The sequence below is a fragment of the Cygnus atratus genome, chromosome 3 (assembly GCF_013377495.2).
Source record: "Cygnus atratus isolate AKBS03 ecotype Queensland, Australia chromosome 3, CAtr_DNAZoo_HiC_assembly, whole genome shotgun sequence".
NCBI lineage: Eukaryota > Metazoa > Chordata > Aves > Anseriformes > Anatidae > Cygnus > Cygnus atratus.
The window spans coordinates 64,371,561-64,386,651 of record NC_066364.1 but is presented as its reverse complement, the minus strand read 5'-3'; the positions used below and the strand labels follow the sequence as shown (position 1 = coordinate 64,386,651).

Genomic DNA, 15,091 nt, shown 5'->3' with positions numbered 1-15,091 from the left:
TGCAATGCCATTTCTGCAGGAAACTTCAGACCTTGCTGGAACTAATTCAGCCCCTACATCCCACGGCTGCGGGAAGGGACCCACGGCTCCTTCCCACCTCCAGAAAGTCACTCCGCAAGTAATTGCGGCTCCTCTATTAACAACACTAAGACGAAGTTCCCCTCACATGCTCTTTATTTATTCCCAATAAATACCGCTCACACAGCGAACCGTCCCGGAGCCAAGCGCAGCCAGATGGGCGGGTTACCAGCCGCGCTGCCGGGCGAGGTGCCAGCAGCCCTTTCCTTCCCCAGCTTTTTTTTTTTTTTTTTTCCCCGTTTTGCCCCCTTCTCCTCCCTCCTATTAGTTACCCGGGGGGCAGGGAAGGAGGAGCCCGGGGCCGGGCCGGGCACGGGGGGCTCGGGGAGCTCCGGTACTCACCGCCGTGCGGCTCGGGCAGCGTGGAGACCGAGGTCTGCCCCATGGCTCGGCCGGGAGGCGCCCCGCCGTCACGCCGCCCGCCGGGGGCGCAGCCTCCTCCGCCGCGGCTGCTCCCGGGGGGTTGGGGCCGGGGCCGGGGCCGGGGCCGGGGCCGCGCCGCCCGCCGGCTGGCGGGGGGCGGCTGCTCCCGGAGCAGCGGCGGCGGCGGCGGTGTCCCGGCAGCCGCCCCTCATGCTGCCGGGGCACGGCTCCGAGCGGGACGGAGGCCCCGGCGCCGCGCCCACCGCGGCCCCCGCCCCCGGCACCGCCTCGGCCCCGCTCGGGGCCCTCCCCGAGGCCGTGACGGGTGGTGGGCCGGGACGGCAGCCCCCGGCAGCCGGCCCTCTGCTGTGAGAAGTGGAAGAAGGGACGCGGCCAGGGGGATCAGCCAAGGGGGAAGGCTTGGGGCAAACGGAGGCATCCTGCCTAGCACCAGGCAGGGCAAAGGGAACAAAGTTTCTAGTTTTCGTTATTGTTTTTCTTTTAATGCGTAATCCAAGCCCTGCTGCGGGCTTAATCCTAGAACAAACAGGTAACTGTTAGCCGATGGAGGAAAAAAAAAAAGAAAAACACACAAAAAAACCAAACATCTCAAGTGCCTAGTGGCTATTGCTGCTCAGTACCTAGGAACGGGCAGGAAGATGCATCACACGAGGACACAGAAGGCTCTTGTGAAGAACACGCCAGGGAACATCTGTTAGTGAGACACAGGGTGAAGTTAGCATGGTTTTGAGTGGCATGGGAGTCCTAGAGAGGGTGGCTGAGGAGATTTCTGGCCTTCCAACATCACGGTGTTGGTACTGCGATGGTGTTTCGGGAGATGCAGAACTGTGAGGCCCGTGCTCAGAAAGCAAATAAGGTAACAGCAGCAGCCGCTTAGCCTGACATCAGTCATGGGCGGAAGAGTCTTGTAGTCAACTAAGACATGACAAATAGACAAGAATACAACTAACACCAATCTTCATGTTTTTTTATAGAAAACTAGTCTTAGTAAACAAACCTATTCCCTTGTTCGATGCGATTAACACTTCCAGTTCCCAAAGGTACTGGCTTGAGTGTAATAGACTTCCATCAGTTATTTGATTTAGTACGAGAGGAAAAAGTGAGGACAACACAAAATTGCTAAAGCACAAACAGATGAAGAACTAGATAAATGAAAAGAAGACCAATTGCTTGCGGGGCACTAACATTTAACGAGGGTGCTTCTGTTGGGGAGCTGTAGGGAGGCTCTTGGTGCTTTCATCGGCCATCTAGAGAGGAATTATTTCAAACAGCTCTGAAAGGCTAAATAAATCACTCCTGGTAGCAATTTTAGGTGGAGTAAATATTACCAGAGTGATAACGAGGACAAGGCAGTCAAAGACTTATCTGGATTATTTAATAAACTCAGGTCGTTCAAGTAAGTTTGAATAGGGTCAGAAGAACGAAGTCAGGCACAAAGGATTGAGCAATGCAGCCTGCAGGAGCTGTATCTGAGAAAGCTCATGCATGTGAGCTGCTGCTGATGCAAAGGAAAGGTAATATTCTCATTTGGATGTGCAAATAGGAAAATGGTAAGTAGAGATACAGTTACATCATTGTGCTTCTTATCAGATGAAAAACACTATATGGTGTCTAGTGCTGCTGTCTGCAGCTTTAGAAAAACTTTGAAAGCTGGGAGACAACTCAAAGTCCACAAGATGAGATGCAAAGTGCAACAAGTGCTCTCCAGCAAAAGGCTTGGTGTGGATGTGCACAGGAAAGACTGACACAGGTACTGCATTTCAATATACAAGTGCGAGAAGAGCAAGTATTATAGCACTCCTGGCAATCCAGGAGCCCCCTGCAGAGCACTGTGTTGTAGAAAAGTGATGGGGACACGTACAGAGACACCAGACTGAGCTATGCAGCAGGAGTTAAGAAGGAGACTAGAGGAGATGCTCTGATGATCCCTCCTTCCACGCAAAGAGATGCTTCCTGAAGCTTCTTAAACAACTGAATCCTAGCACGTCTTTCTCAGAAGACGATTTTTTTTTCCCAACAATTCCCCACATTTATTACCTTGAAAAATGACTTTAAAAGGGTTTGTTTTGAGAAAGTTGAATTCTCCCTTTGGAGTTACTTGTAAACAGGAACATAAAAGTGCTCCTGTCTGCCTCTGGTGGATCTCATTAATTTTATCAAAGGAATTTGTGTTCCCCTACCCCGTTTACAATGCAAATGTATAGATCATCTGTCTGCAATGATTCCCGTGAAGGTAATAAACTCCTCAAAGTCTATTCGTAAGCACATTAAATGGGTATAGCTATCACATCCTCCAGTCCAGGTGTATTAATTGCCAATACTTTTTTTTTTTCCCCAAAAAAAATTAATTGATGGTTGTGATTTTCTTTTATATCATTTCTTTGCAGCCATCTCATTGCAAGAGTCCTGTCACCACCATACCTCAGTGGTGGTTAGCGGTATGTTGCAGAACTACTCTGGTAGGACTACTACTCTACAAAGTCAGGGAGTTCAGTTCTAGTTTAGGGAAGATAAATATTAATTTATAATACTAACAGACTGTAGGCATATCATATAGAATAACAAAATGAAGCTTCTGATTATAAAATGTACCAAAAGAGCAAACATTCAACAAGAAATAATCTGCTTGCATTAGCACATTTAAAGGTCTTATTAAGGAGATTTATAGATCCTTTATTCAGCCTTTGCAAAGTGGGCAATAGCAAACACTCCCTCTTGTTTCCAAACAGGGAATACTAGTTAAATATGAAATATTCATAAAAAATAAAATATTTAAAATAGCACTGATCTATAGAACATTTATGTCTCTTTCTGCTTTATCTCCTACATAGAGATGCAAAAAAAGTAACATATATTTGTTGGGCTACTCCAGTCACAGTCATTAGCGGTCTTAAATTGGTGGAAAAAACATCACTTTTCTGCTTAAATCTTGCTTTTTAAGGTGTTAGATTGAAGAATTCACCTTATGACTCACTAACAAGAGGGTACTCTGAATCTTCAGCAGTGTATGAGAAGACATCTACCAGTATCAACTATGAGAGAAACTGGACAGTCAATTATATATTACATTTCTCATATGTAGAGCTATATTTATGCAATTGGCTCCACATAGAAGAGATTCTAGCATCCTACTGACATTCCCCTATGAGCATCCACATAAAATACATACATTTAGTATTCAGTTGTCTAGAGACTTTCAATCTACAGTATGATAGAGATATTTTAATCTGTGTAGTAAATTTATTGCCATGTAGCTGGCTTTCAGGACAGTTAAAAGTTTAAGAATATGATAATGTTTGATAACAATTGATTCTAGCAGAGATTTGAGATTGCAATTAATACATTTGTATGAATGCACTTTTTTTTTAGATGTTTTTTCCACTTCATCTTTAAAAAAATAATGAGATGAGATGCAAATGGACTACCCAGTCGTTTGTAGTTGTTACAGTCTTTGAAGAACTGAAGTTTCCTGAAGTCCAGAATTACAAGCAAAGCTAAAATGTCCCAAAACATAAAAGCGAGATTTCCAGGATTAAAATTTCCACTTTAATTTTAGCCAGGGATAATCTTGTACTGAGGAAAATGCTGCAAGAAGATGTTGAAACATGGACATATATTCCAGCCAGGTGGGGAAGCTGAGGTTCAGCTGATAGGTGGCACAGGTCCCAGTAAGTGGTGCCCAGCTGCCCTGACACAACATTCTCATAAACGTGGTCAGTGGATGCAGTGTTCTAGTTAGGTTTTGGTGTCAGAACTGTGGTTATCTGATTGCATTGTGCTACCTGCACCTTTCTTCCCTTCTTGTCCCAAGTTATTGTGTTGGGTTCTGTAGGGAATTCTGTTAAACTCCGCACTTGCTCAAATCTTCCACCAAAAGAGGAAGAATAGTTTCTTTGTGAACTTCAGAAGCGTTTGCAGAACACAAATACTGCATGTTGTATAAATGGCTAGAATGAGATCTCTTTACTGGAGAGAATGTAAAATTTCAAAATAGTTTCCAAGGGAGAGTGGAATAATGCACAGCTTTTAACCTCTCTCATACATCAAAGAACAAACTCCATCCCAACAGTAAAGCTTCAAAGAAGGCTGTATTTCAGTGGGCTTATTATACTGGGACGACTGATGGCAATACATGACCTACAACATGTAGGATGCTGTTGTCCCATCTTTAGAGCTCTTTAGGATCACATTCGGTAAAGAGGCATTTTTAAAAAGTGAATTTATATTACTCTTCCTTCAGTCACTGAGATTAAGTTATGGCACTAAACATAACAGAAGCTATAGGGAGAGGATACCATATTTAACCAGAGGATTCAGAATGCAAGACTGGCAAAAGTATTCAACCTAGTAAGAGGAAAAAATATTAATCAAAAATATATAATTGGAAAATATTAATCGAAATATATGAAATAAAATACAGTGCAGAGCTGGTAGAAGAGGAGCAGCACTGCATCCTACAGACTGCAGAACTGTGTAATTAAGCGAACAAAGCAAAGGTTATGATATGAGCAAACATGAACAAGAAGATAAATATTTTTTTTTAGTCATGGTTCACACTAAGGTTTATAACAAGGACAACGAATTTGTACCTGCTTGTAGAGAGCTTGCAGCTACAAACAGGAGGAGTCTGGAGAGGGCACCACACGAGCCTGTTTGCTCAAGACTAGAACATCGACTGGATGTAGTTCTTAAACAGGTGCTGTCAAAATAAAAAAAACCCTAGATTGTTCTCTCACTTGGAAATAAATTTAAAAAAATATTTTAAAATATGTTTGTGTCCTTTTTTTATATTGAATAGCCATTCAATAGCAATTCTGTGTTCTCGCAGTGTCACCTCCCATTTCCTATACACAAACACAGCACAAGAAGAGTTTGAAGTCTCTTTTTAAAAGGAGGCCATTGTGTCTGAGAGATCATCAGCAATCTATGGCTTCCCCTTCCCCCCTCAAAACAACCCCACATACATACTTTCTGCATAGTCGAATGAAAGGGAGCTATGCAGAGCAGCTAGCTGAGAGGAACCTCTGTAGTTCAGTCTTTAAATTTGGAAGCTAGGGGTTCAAAGCCTTAGGCCAATGCAATTAATATGCTAATGAGGACTATTCTGATTAAAACAAATAGTGGGCATTCCTTGGATGGGATCTGCTTGTACAGCAGTAAGGCTGCGCTGGGAGACCGCACTAGGCTGGCCCTTACCTAAGAGAGGTCTGAGGGGCTGAGACTTTTATCAGTGTTCAGGTGATCTCGGCTCTGTTTCAGTATCTCCTCGTATTTGTCCTCCCCAGCTTGTTGCCATCGCAAGCACAGCTGGGCAAACTTATCCGTGGCAATTTGGCACAGGCAGTTTTTCTTTCTGCTCACAAATCATCTGCAAATAGGCTGTGCATTTACAAACTTGTTTGCTAGCCTAAATTATTCACCAAACACTTTGTAGGCAAATTTCAGACGGTGGTTAATCACGTAAACAATTCATTGCCACAGCAGTTCAATAATTTATTATCCGGGCCGTGTGCTAGGCACCCCCGGCTGTGTGGCCCTGGCGATGCTCTCTGACTCGGTGCTGTCTGTACCTAGAGGGAACTTTCACAATAGCTGCTGCATCGATATGATTTTAAATGGTCGGTGATGAATGCTTATAGATCTACCCATGTGATTGTAACATCTGATTTGTAGCTTTTGTTGTACCCTTCGACTTATGTTACTTGTGCCCGGCAAGTTGTTCTAGGGAAGGCTTCTACAGAAGTGAACGTTGCGAGTATATTGAAAAATCCCCGTGTTCATTTTAATAACAGTTTGCAGTTTCTCGTGGCACAGAGCTTTTAAAGTAATTTACATAACGCGTGTGGTTGAAAGGCAGAAAACAGAAAGAGCGTGGTCCTGGCACAGATGTTTCTGGAGGCATGGAAAGTAAATGTGCTCGCCTCCTGCATGCACCGTGCTCCTCAGCTTCGGAAACTGCCCTGCTCTCCTGCTGCGCCGCCTTCTAATAGCTTCTACATGCTTTGCCTCCATCCCCGTTACTTCCCACAATGTCTTTACAGTGTTTTCCTTCTTTAACATTCTATAAGAGCAAATTCTAAATTCTATGACATTTCTCTATTCTGTGTTCATTGCCAATCTTTTTTTTTTTTCCCCCACTTGAAAATACGTGAAGTCAGTTGCTGTTTTGCTTCAGCAAACCTGACCTACACAGGAACCTTCCATTACTCACAGACCCAGAGTATTTCAACAAGTATTTGGGGCATTATTACTTTCACATCTACTGTTTTAGGCGTTACTGGCTACCTGAAGCCTTATGACACAAGTAGCAGGAGTGGTGTAATCTAGGTTTTAGATAATTTCTGAGCCCAATTGTGCAAGATTATGAAAGGTGATCAAATGAACAGTTCAGACGATGATTAATTAGACCCTTCTGACACCAACAGTGCTGTGTTTTGTTTTGTTTTGAACTTACTGGAAGGTAATACACTATTAAAATGTGTTCTTCAGGGCTCAGATTTTGTTTTACTCTTTAAACAGGAGCAAAGCACTCTGCTGTGCACACAGGGAAAAAAAGCTAGCTTCTGTCTTTGCTTAAAGCACAAAGGGGAACGGACATACTCGATCCCACTTTGTCCCTAACCCTATACCGGCTATTCCTGAAAAAAAGATGAACCCCACAGAGATGTCCCATGATGTATTATCCAAAGTCTATTAGGTCTTACTTATTGAAGTGAATTGAAGCACCTCAATATATTTATTGAAATGCTAAAGTTCAGGTTTAAATTGTAAACCGTAAATGTTCAAAAACTCTTCTACATTTTTACTGTTGTCAATAATAAGAACTATCAATATTTGTGCTATTCCTACGTGTTCTCTTTGTGCAGTCCCGGCAGCTGCCTGTTGCGCTGAGCTTCGCGGCGCAGTGACAGCGCTACGATAGCACACGGCAGCGTTTCCTTTTTCCAAACAGAAAACAACCGTCAGAAATTTTCCAATCAAGTGTGTATTTATCACCGGGTATCAGTTTTGTCTGTGGTTCCAGATTTACGATGAAAGGCAAAAAGGACTGCATTAAAAATTATTAATAGCCTTCCGCCTGTCCTAGTTCAGGCCACTGGGGAAGAAGAGAGCGCTGGTGTAAAAATGCCATACCGGGTTGTGGAATTCCTCAAGAGCTGGGGTTTTGCCAGCTTTCCAAAGACTTCAGCCACTTGGAGTTCATATCGGTAGTTACAATAAATAGAGTGAGCAGGCCCCACTACTGATAGAAGCTGGCATAGTCCCAGCAGAGAAAATGAAGCAGCTGGAGGTCTGTTCCTACTGTGGGACACCACCACTCCTCCTCCAACTCTTCTTCACCGTAGCAGTGCTCCCAGCACAGGAACACCCCAATTCAGCACTGCAAGGAAAGGCTCCTACCAGCTTCACTGGCTCGCTTGGATATTTTTTCCCTCTCCCATCTGTGCTTAATGGCAGCCTCCTGGCTGTTGCTGCCGCAACAAAGCCAAATTATCCAGGAGAACTTATCCAGCCTGTCCAGCAGTGCCTCTTCCCTTCAGTCAGCTATGATACCCGTCCCACTGCACCGACCATTTTCCGTAGGAAAACACAGCTTTCTGTTCTCCAGAGCATGTGTCGTGGTTGCTGGCTGCAGCTTTCCCTCCACGTCTCCAGGCTTCTTAATGAATCACTGCTTTTTGGCACCGAAGCAACATAAACACATCATTTGGGATGTCTCTGCCAAACATACGTACACTTAGAGCAGGTTTTAAATGATAGAAAGTGAAACATTTAATGAAATGTTCAGGCTGCATAGCTGAAAGTTGCAAAAAAAGCCAGAAAATGCACATCTGAAGGTCACAACGGTACCATCAGTCCAACGGTGGGGCTCCCCTGGTATATTTTGTGGGACGTGTGGAAGGGGATTTACCAGGAATGCATCAGCTACAGCTCCCACCAGGAAAACCAGTAACAGAAAGCAGCCCAGCAGAGGCCCACTGACCATGGTGGCTGCTAGATGCCTATCTCTTTCCTTCCTCGTCTGCTCATTAACTGACTCAATGTAACTATACATAGCACGGCAGATTTTTACACTGATGCTTCCTAGCCTGTATGAAAGGGGAAAAGAGACATCATCAGCAACAGTAACAACAAAAAATTAGCAAATTCAGAAAATGAAGTTTCTCAGCTGCTTAAACCAGCCACACGTGAACGCCCTGAATGCGCATCCACTTGCTCTTTCTGGCTTGAGCGAGAATTGAGAAAACTCTCATCTTTGGAAAAGCTGAGAGTGTTTGGCACAACCGTTCCTCTAGTTCCTCTCCATTCAATGAGATTTTGGAATGAATTTCAATGTGCTGCTGGACTATAATTAGCTCCGAAGGGCAGGAGACCACAGGGGACCAGCTTCTTCCCCTTTAAATGGGCAGCTGTAAAGACACAACCTTAAATAATATCCTGAACACCAGCAATGTTTGAAACCTGGACCTGGGCCTGATTAACTGCCAGAAGTCAGAATAATCTCTGCCTTTGTTAAATCAAAGTCATTCCCTATGATGCGAGTTAACTACAGAAATCTCTAGGCCAAAAATACAAGTTTCAGCCTTCAGTTTCATTTCCCCCTTTTTTCTACTATTACGAAAATATGCATCTTTTTCTTTCCCTACTGGGAAAATGCATTTTTTTTCCACTCTCCCATGACTCAAAAACATCCAAAAGATTCTTCCTCTAAGCTTAAGAAAAATAGGGGGGGGGGGAACTTCACCTTTTGGCAAAGATACAGAATGGAAATTTTTTACTCAAAAGAGGATTTTCAAAAAAAAAAAAAGTAAGAAGCATGTGAAAACAAGGGGTTATAATGGAAACTATTTTCATAGCCAGCTCTAAAGTAAGCACTGCTGTTCCAGAGACACATGGTACTGATGCAAACATTGACCCGATGCCAAAATCCCTAGCATGTTAGTGGAATCCGGAAGCGCTGCGATATTAAATACACCTCTAAATGTATGTCAGACATCTTCCCGTGGCTGGTCCGCTTACTCTGCGCGGCACGACGCTGCACGCTTAATTCATTGGTACCTGCAAAGCAGCTAACAGGCCAGCAGTGGAGGTGCTCCCCTTTCCTCGGGCTGGGCTTTTTGCTGCACAGCATGCTCCCCAAAGGGTCTTCTGCAAGCCTGACCTTACTATTCCCACTTGGCAAATACTGAACCCATATCCGCTTTCCATCTGCAGCACTTATACGGCGTGTTTTATTGCAGTGTTTGAGCACCCCTCTCTGGTCCTAGGGATATATTATTATCCTCAAGGTCAGATTTCCACATTTCATCGGGAGCGTTGTGGGGAAAAGCAGGGAAAGTGCTGCCAGCTCATGTCACGAAGGGACAGATCTGCTCCCCAGCACAGGCTGGGCCACCCAGACGACGTCCAGAACAAAAATTCCTAAATCTCTGTCTCAACCTCACCTTCTTCGGGGTGTCTGGCTGGCTACAGAAGCAATGAAGGTATTGTGCTCAGCCCCGTTTCCTTGCTGGCAGAGCCTGCCTGCTATTTTCTGCCTGCTTACTCCAGCTGCTCCAAGGCATTTAGCCCAGCCCTGGGCAGTTTTTTCCTACGGCTATCAAGGAAAAGTCCCTGTTTGCACCTACCACAATTACAGCTGTGGTACTTGGCCTGCATCCTTGCGGATTCATTAGAAAAACCCACAACGAGTAAAAGGGTTCTAAATGAGGGTGTAAAATACATCTCCCGCTTTTGTGTAGCCTGTTTGTTTGTTCGTTTACTTTTGATCCGTGGATTTGTGGCTTTTGCTCAATGTTCCTGCCTTGCAGTGAGATGCAAATACCGATGGGAGGCTTCCCTAAGGAGGGGTGCTTGCAGAGCATCCCTCCCTGCCACTGGAATTCTCTGCAGGTTTCAGAGGGGAGTGACAACCCATCCAGGCTGGCTCTGCTGGGGCCTTGATGCTCTCTGCCTGCCCGCAGAGGTAGCTGAGTGCCTGCAGAGCACTGATCCAGGCTGGTTCTCCTCTGCCAGGTCTGGTGCAAGCTCCCCATCTCCTGGTCTTCAAAACCAGCCACCGTCTTTCAGTATCTTCAACAATTTTCCTAACTGGATGCAGTTCTGCTGTTGACAGGTTTTACCTAACAGCCTCTGCTAGAGCCGTCCTCGATGCCGGGAAGCACATCCTCCCTGCTGAGGGAATGACTGTGGATAGGGAGGGTTTCAGAGGCTCAGGCTTCGCACCCTTTTTGATGGGTGTGGAGGAATGCTGCTCTAGTAACCCGACAACAGCTCCCTTGAGCAGGCTTTCTATTTCTAATGAGTCAGAAGGCGTGGCGAGGTTTGCCTGAAACGACTCCCATACACATCACACTTGGTCTCTGCGTGCTGATAGTTTAAATCAAGTGTAAATCTGTGGGGCCGATTTTGCTTTTTAAATACTCGTGCATCATTCGTTTGCGTGCTGGTGGCCAGGGGAACCGGCCTGCTGTAATCATGCCAGTCATGTTGGTTTTTTTGTGCTGATCCAGATCATTTTTAGCTCAGGTTCATTCAGTTACAAAACCCACGCAGAAGGAAACTAATTACACGAACTGAAGCAGGAATGCTGTATTGTTCTTGTGGAAAGTGCTTTTACCAAGACTAAACATCAATATTACACTTTTTTTTTTTTAAACTACCTGCTTAATACAGCAGATCGTTAATGCAGCACATTAAGTTAGTTAAAATGAACAAATTTCATTAAATCAAAATTTAGAGGCATTAAAGCCAGATGGGCTGCAGGGGAAAAAATGCAGAGACTTTTAGAGCTAATGTAAATGTACTATTATTGTTTTCAGCTCAAATTCAATTAAATAGGGTTGACAGAAGCTTTCACAAAAATGCCCAGGAAGAAAACTTGTCTGTAAAGAAAATCAATTTAAAAGAAACCATACTTCAGATATATCCATAGTTCTGTGGCTCACTGAATTACAATGTCATCAACTGATGTGGGAGAGCCAGCACTGAGATCTTTACTGGTATGTTACTTACTGGGAGAAAAATGACTTAATTTTACAGTGTTTATTGTGCCGAAATGTATTTGAGTGCTGAAAAAAGTTAATGCAACCAGACCCATTCCCAAAGGAAGAAAACACACCTTTTCAAGAACACAGCCTGCCCGGGGAGGGACGGGAACTCCACTGCTTCCCTGGGCAGCCTGCTCCAGTGCTTGACCACCCTTTCCATGAAGAAACTCTACTTAATATCCAACGTAAACGTCCCCTGGTGTAACTTGAAGACGTTTCCTCACTTCCTGTCACTTGCCACCTGAACTGGGCCCACTGGCTGCAGCACGGATACCTTCAGTTGTGGGGTTTGATCGGCAAAATCCAGCTTGGCATTGTGCTCCAGTGTTTTCTGTGAAGTCCCCTGAGCCAGTGCTATACGGTGTAGGGCTTTCCTGTCACTGGGGCATGCGATGCTGGCTCAATGATTGTATTTGTCTGAATAGTGTTAAGAAAAGGGGAAAAAAAAGAACACCAAAAAGACTAAGACAAACAAGATCATTTCTATTTTAAAACAGTTGTTGTGTACCACAGTAAATAATTATTTTCCACCAAAATAGCAAGTAGAAGTCTATATAAAGTCTCATCTAACCATATGATGTACCCAAGTACCCTCAAGCCCACATCCCATTCACTCAAACTCCTAAAATGCAACGCAAGATGTCAGAGGCTCCAATTTTCTCATGATCTCCACAGCAAGTATGAAACTCGACCTTGATTTACATGTGGTGATAAAACCCACTGTCTGCAAATTTATGAATGTAGCTGGCAGTCATTAAGTGCATTATGCAGAGGTCATGTTGATGGTCCCTTTGTTTATTCCTCCTATCTAATGATCCATTGCTGAAGATGTGCCGAAAACTTTCAGCATGTTTTACAACTTATTTACGTGACTGAGAAGCGTGTACTGTGTTTGCCATCCTCATTAGCCCAAACTGCTGAAAATAAATCAGAGTGCAGAACTGGCATCTGAGGAAAACACAGAGACTTTTTTTTTTAATGTGTGCAGAGAAAATTCTTGCCCCTTTCCAAAGCAGCTCTTAGGAGAGAGCGCCTTTTAGTCGAGCGACAAAACAGGGCCACCTTCGTTTTGTGCAGCTGAATTCCACAAAAGCCACATGAATCAGCATGGGATAAGACATCTGTGGACAAGGGCTGGATGATTTTAAATACATTTATTTAGTAAACGTCTTTGCATAGTAAACATCATAAGTCTAAACTTATGCTTATCCATGAGTAGGTATGCTAAACTAATGCGAGTCAGTTGAATGTTAATGCAGGTGAAAAGGCAGAAATTTCTAGCCAGCACTGCTGAAAATTTTCTGTGTGCCCAGATTTGGTGTTACAGCATCCTGTTAATCCTAAACCATTTTTATAGGTATGAATAGGAGTTCCAACAGAGAGATCTGGTGCCATTCAGATCCACTGGAAAAGTGTGGAAACGTATCATACTGACCTGTTTACCAGTCTAACAGAAAGAAAATTAAGTATCTGAGTGTTGAGAGATTCTGTTACTAAACTAGTAGGTAAAGAAATTATGGTGCAGGCAGCCTGCACGGATTTGGTATTTGCTTATCATGTGATAAATATTAGTTGGTTTTATAACTAATTGTCCCTGTCACATTGACTTTGCTAATATAAAGTAACTGGATTCACAATTCAAGCAAGGGATTTTTGATTTGTGTAAGCTCTTTAGTAGCATTGGTTAACTAAAGGACCACATTGCTTTAGTAAGGAAAACCCATCCCCTCAATGAAGTTACTTTGGGCTTGTCTGCCTGTTAATTTTCGCACTGAACGTCATTTGTCTGACAGCAAAGCCTTTGAAGTGCCATGATATTTTGCACCTCCCAGGTTAAAGCTCACTAAAAGCTAAGCCAGCCCTAAAGGACAAATGAAAACCCAGAATATGAGGAGCGTGACCTTCTCTGCAGACAGAACATTTACATGCAGACATCATTAGTCTGCTGCTAATAGCTTGTTACTGAATTGCCCAAATGTAAGCTGAACATCACTCAGTGCATCTTTGGTGCCATATCACTGAAGTCACTAAAGTTTATTTCAGTGACAATCAGTTTTATACCTAATATATTACAGACTTGCTGGTGCACAAATAATTGTAACACTTGAGTAAGCGCACAGAGCTGTGCTGGGTCTGGCTGGGATGGAGTTAACATCTCCTGCAGCAGCCCAGAGCCAGCAGGCTGGGGGTGGGCAAGTGATAGGGAGGGGACATCACCAGGGCAGCTGACCTAAACCAACCAAAGGGATATTCCACACCACATGTTGTCACACTCAGCAATAAAAGGTGGAAAAAGGATGGAGACGGGAGCGGTAGGCTCTCGTTGTGAAAACATCTGTCCTTCCGAACAACAGCTACGTGCATTAAGGCCCTGCTTCAAGGACGTGGTCAAGCATCGCTTGTTGGTGGGAAGTAGAGAGTAATCCCTTTTTCCTTTTCCCTTTAGTTAAATTATTTAATAATAATTTTCCCTTAGTAGTTATTTTTCCTTTAATTAAATTATCCTTATCTCAAACCATGAGTTGTTTCTTTCCTTTTCTTCTTCCCCTCCTCTTCTGAGGAGGGGGAGCGAGAGAGCGGTTGTGGTGCAGTTCAGCTGCCCAGCAAAGTAACACCCCCATAAGAGCTCACACCTTCCCTCCCCAACACCTTCAGCTGCTGCTGCTGCCAGCCAAAGACAGACAAGGGGATCCCACAGCACGGAGCATCTTCTCACGACCAGATGCATTCTGCTAACTCTTCCCCACCTTGAAAGGCAAACTCTGGTGTCCTGTGACCGTAATTCTTAGATTTTTTAACAACTGTGTTCCTAAAACGTGCTGTAGAGAAAATGCACATACCCTACTGCACGCTGCATAGATGCTGCACGTACAAAAAAAATATCCTATCCTGCTTTAATTATAATCAAGCCTTTATGAAAGCTTGACTACCAACATTAGACTACACTTTTAGAGGAGAAATTTATGTATACTGTATATTATAATTTATCTATATATTATATACATTATATATATAATTTATGTGTATTGTATATTATATATAATTGCCAAATTGTAAAATAGTTGAAAAGAACAGAAGTGTCATGGGCCCTAAGGTATAAAATCCATTTCTTCCAGGAAGTTTTCAAGTTTTGAGAGTTACAGCAAAATTCCTTGTATTCTATTTTATACAATTTGCCTTCTTGTGCATTTTTGATTGGCCTTTAAAAAGCTGACACACTTTCTTATGTTAGAGTTCAATCTAAGAAACCCAAGCACTTTTCATGCCTCACTGCTTGCTGGTTCTTAGTATAATCTGCAGGAAACAACATAACAATAGGTCATTGTTCCTCAATGTGAGCAAAAGGTTAGAACAACAGCCTACGCTCAGACCTGGCTTCTTGACTCCTCTGCCCTTCACAATGAAGAAAGCACATGTTGTGTGTAGTAACTCTGAGGGTATTTCCATTGTGTTCAGTGTTTTACGCCACTTGTTGCAGGCTGAAAGAGAGCAAGGTATAGGGGCATGCTCCTCCTGAAAGCACTGTGTAGCTGACATGGTGTGAGATATGGGAGCTCACCAACTGTGTGGTAAGGCAA

The 15,091-nt window shown here is 43.7% G+C and overlaps 1 protein-coding gene across 3 annotated transcripts in view; it reads right to left on the bottom strand.

Annotated features, from left to right (window-relative positions):
• The window catches only part of PHACTR2 (phosphatase and actin regulator 2), a 134,060-nt gene that overhangs the window by 78,086 nt on the left and 40,883 nt on the right, over positions 1 to 15,091 (bottom strand). For 2 of the 3 annotated variants that reach the window (XM_035538778.2, XM_035538780.2), the window contains exon 1: positions 421 to 551. The exons of the other annotated variant lie outside the window; for it this stretch is intronic. In XM_035538778.2, coding sequence (XP_035394671.1) covers positions 421 to 463 — 43 coding nt within the window. In that variant the 5' untranslated portion in view covers positions 464 to 551. Of the gene's footprint in view, positions 1 to 420; positions 552 to 15,091 lie in introns of those variants that run through there. 3 annotated transcript variants of the gene reach the window in all.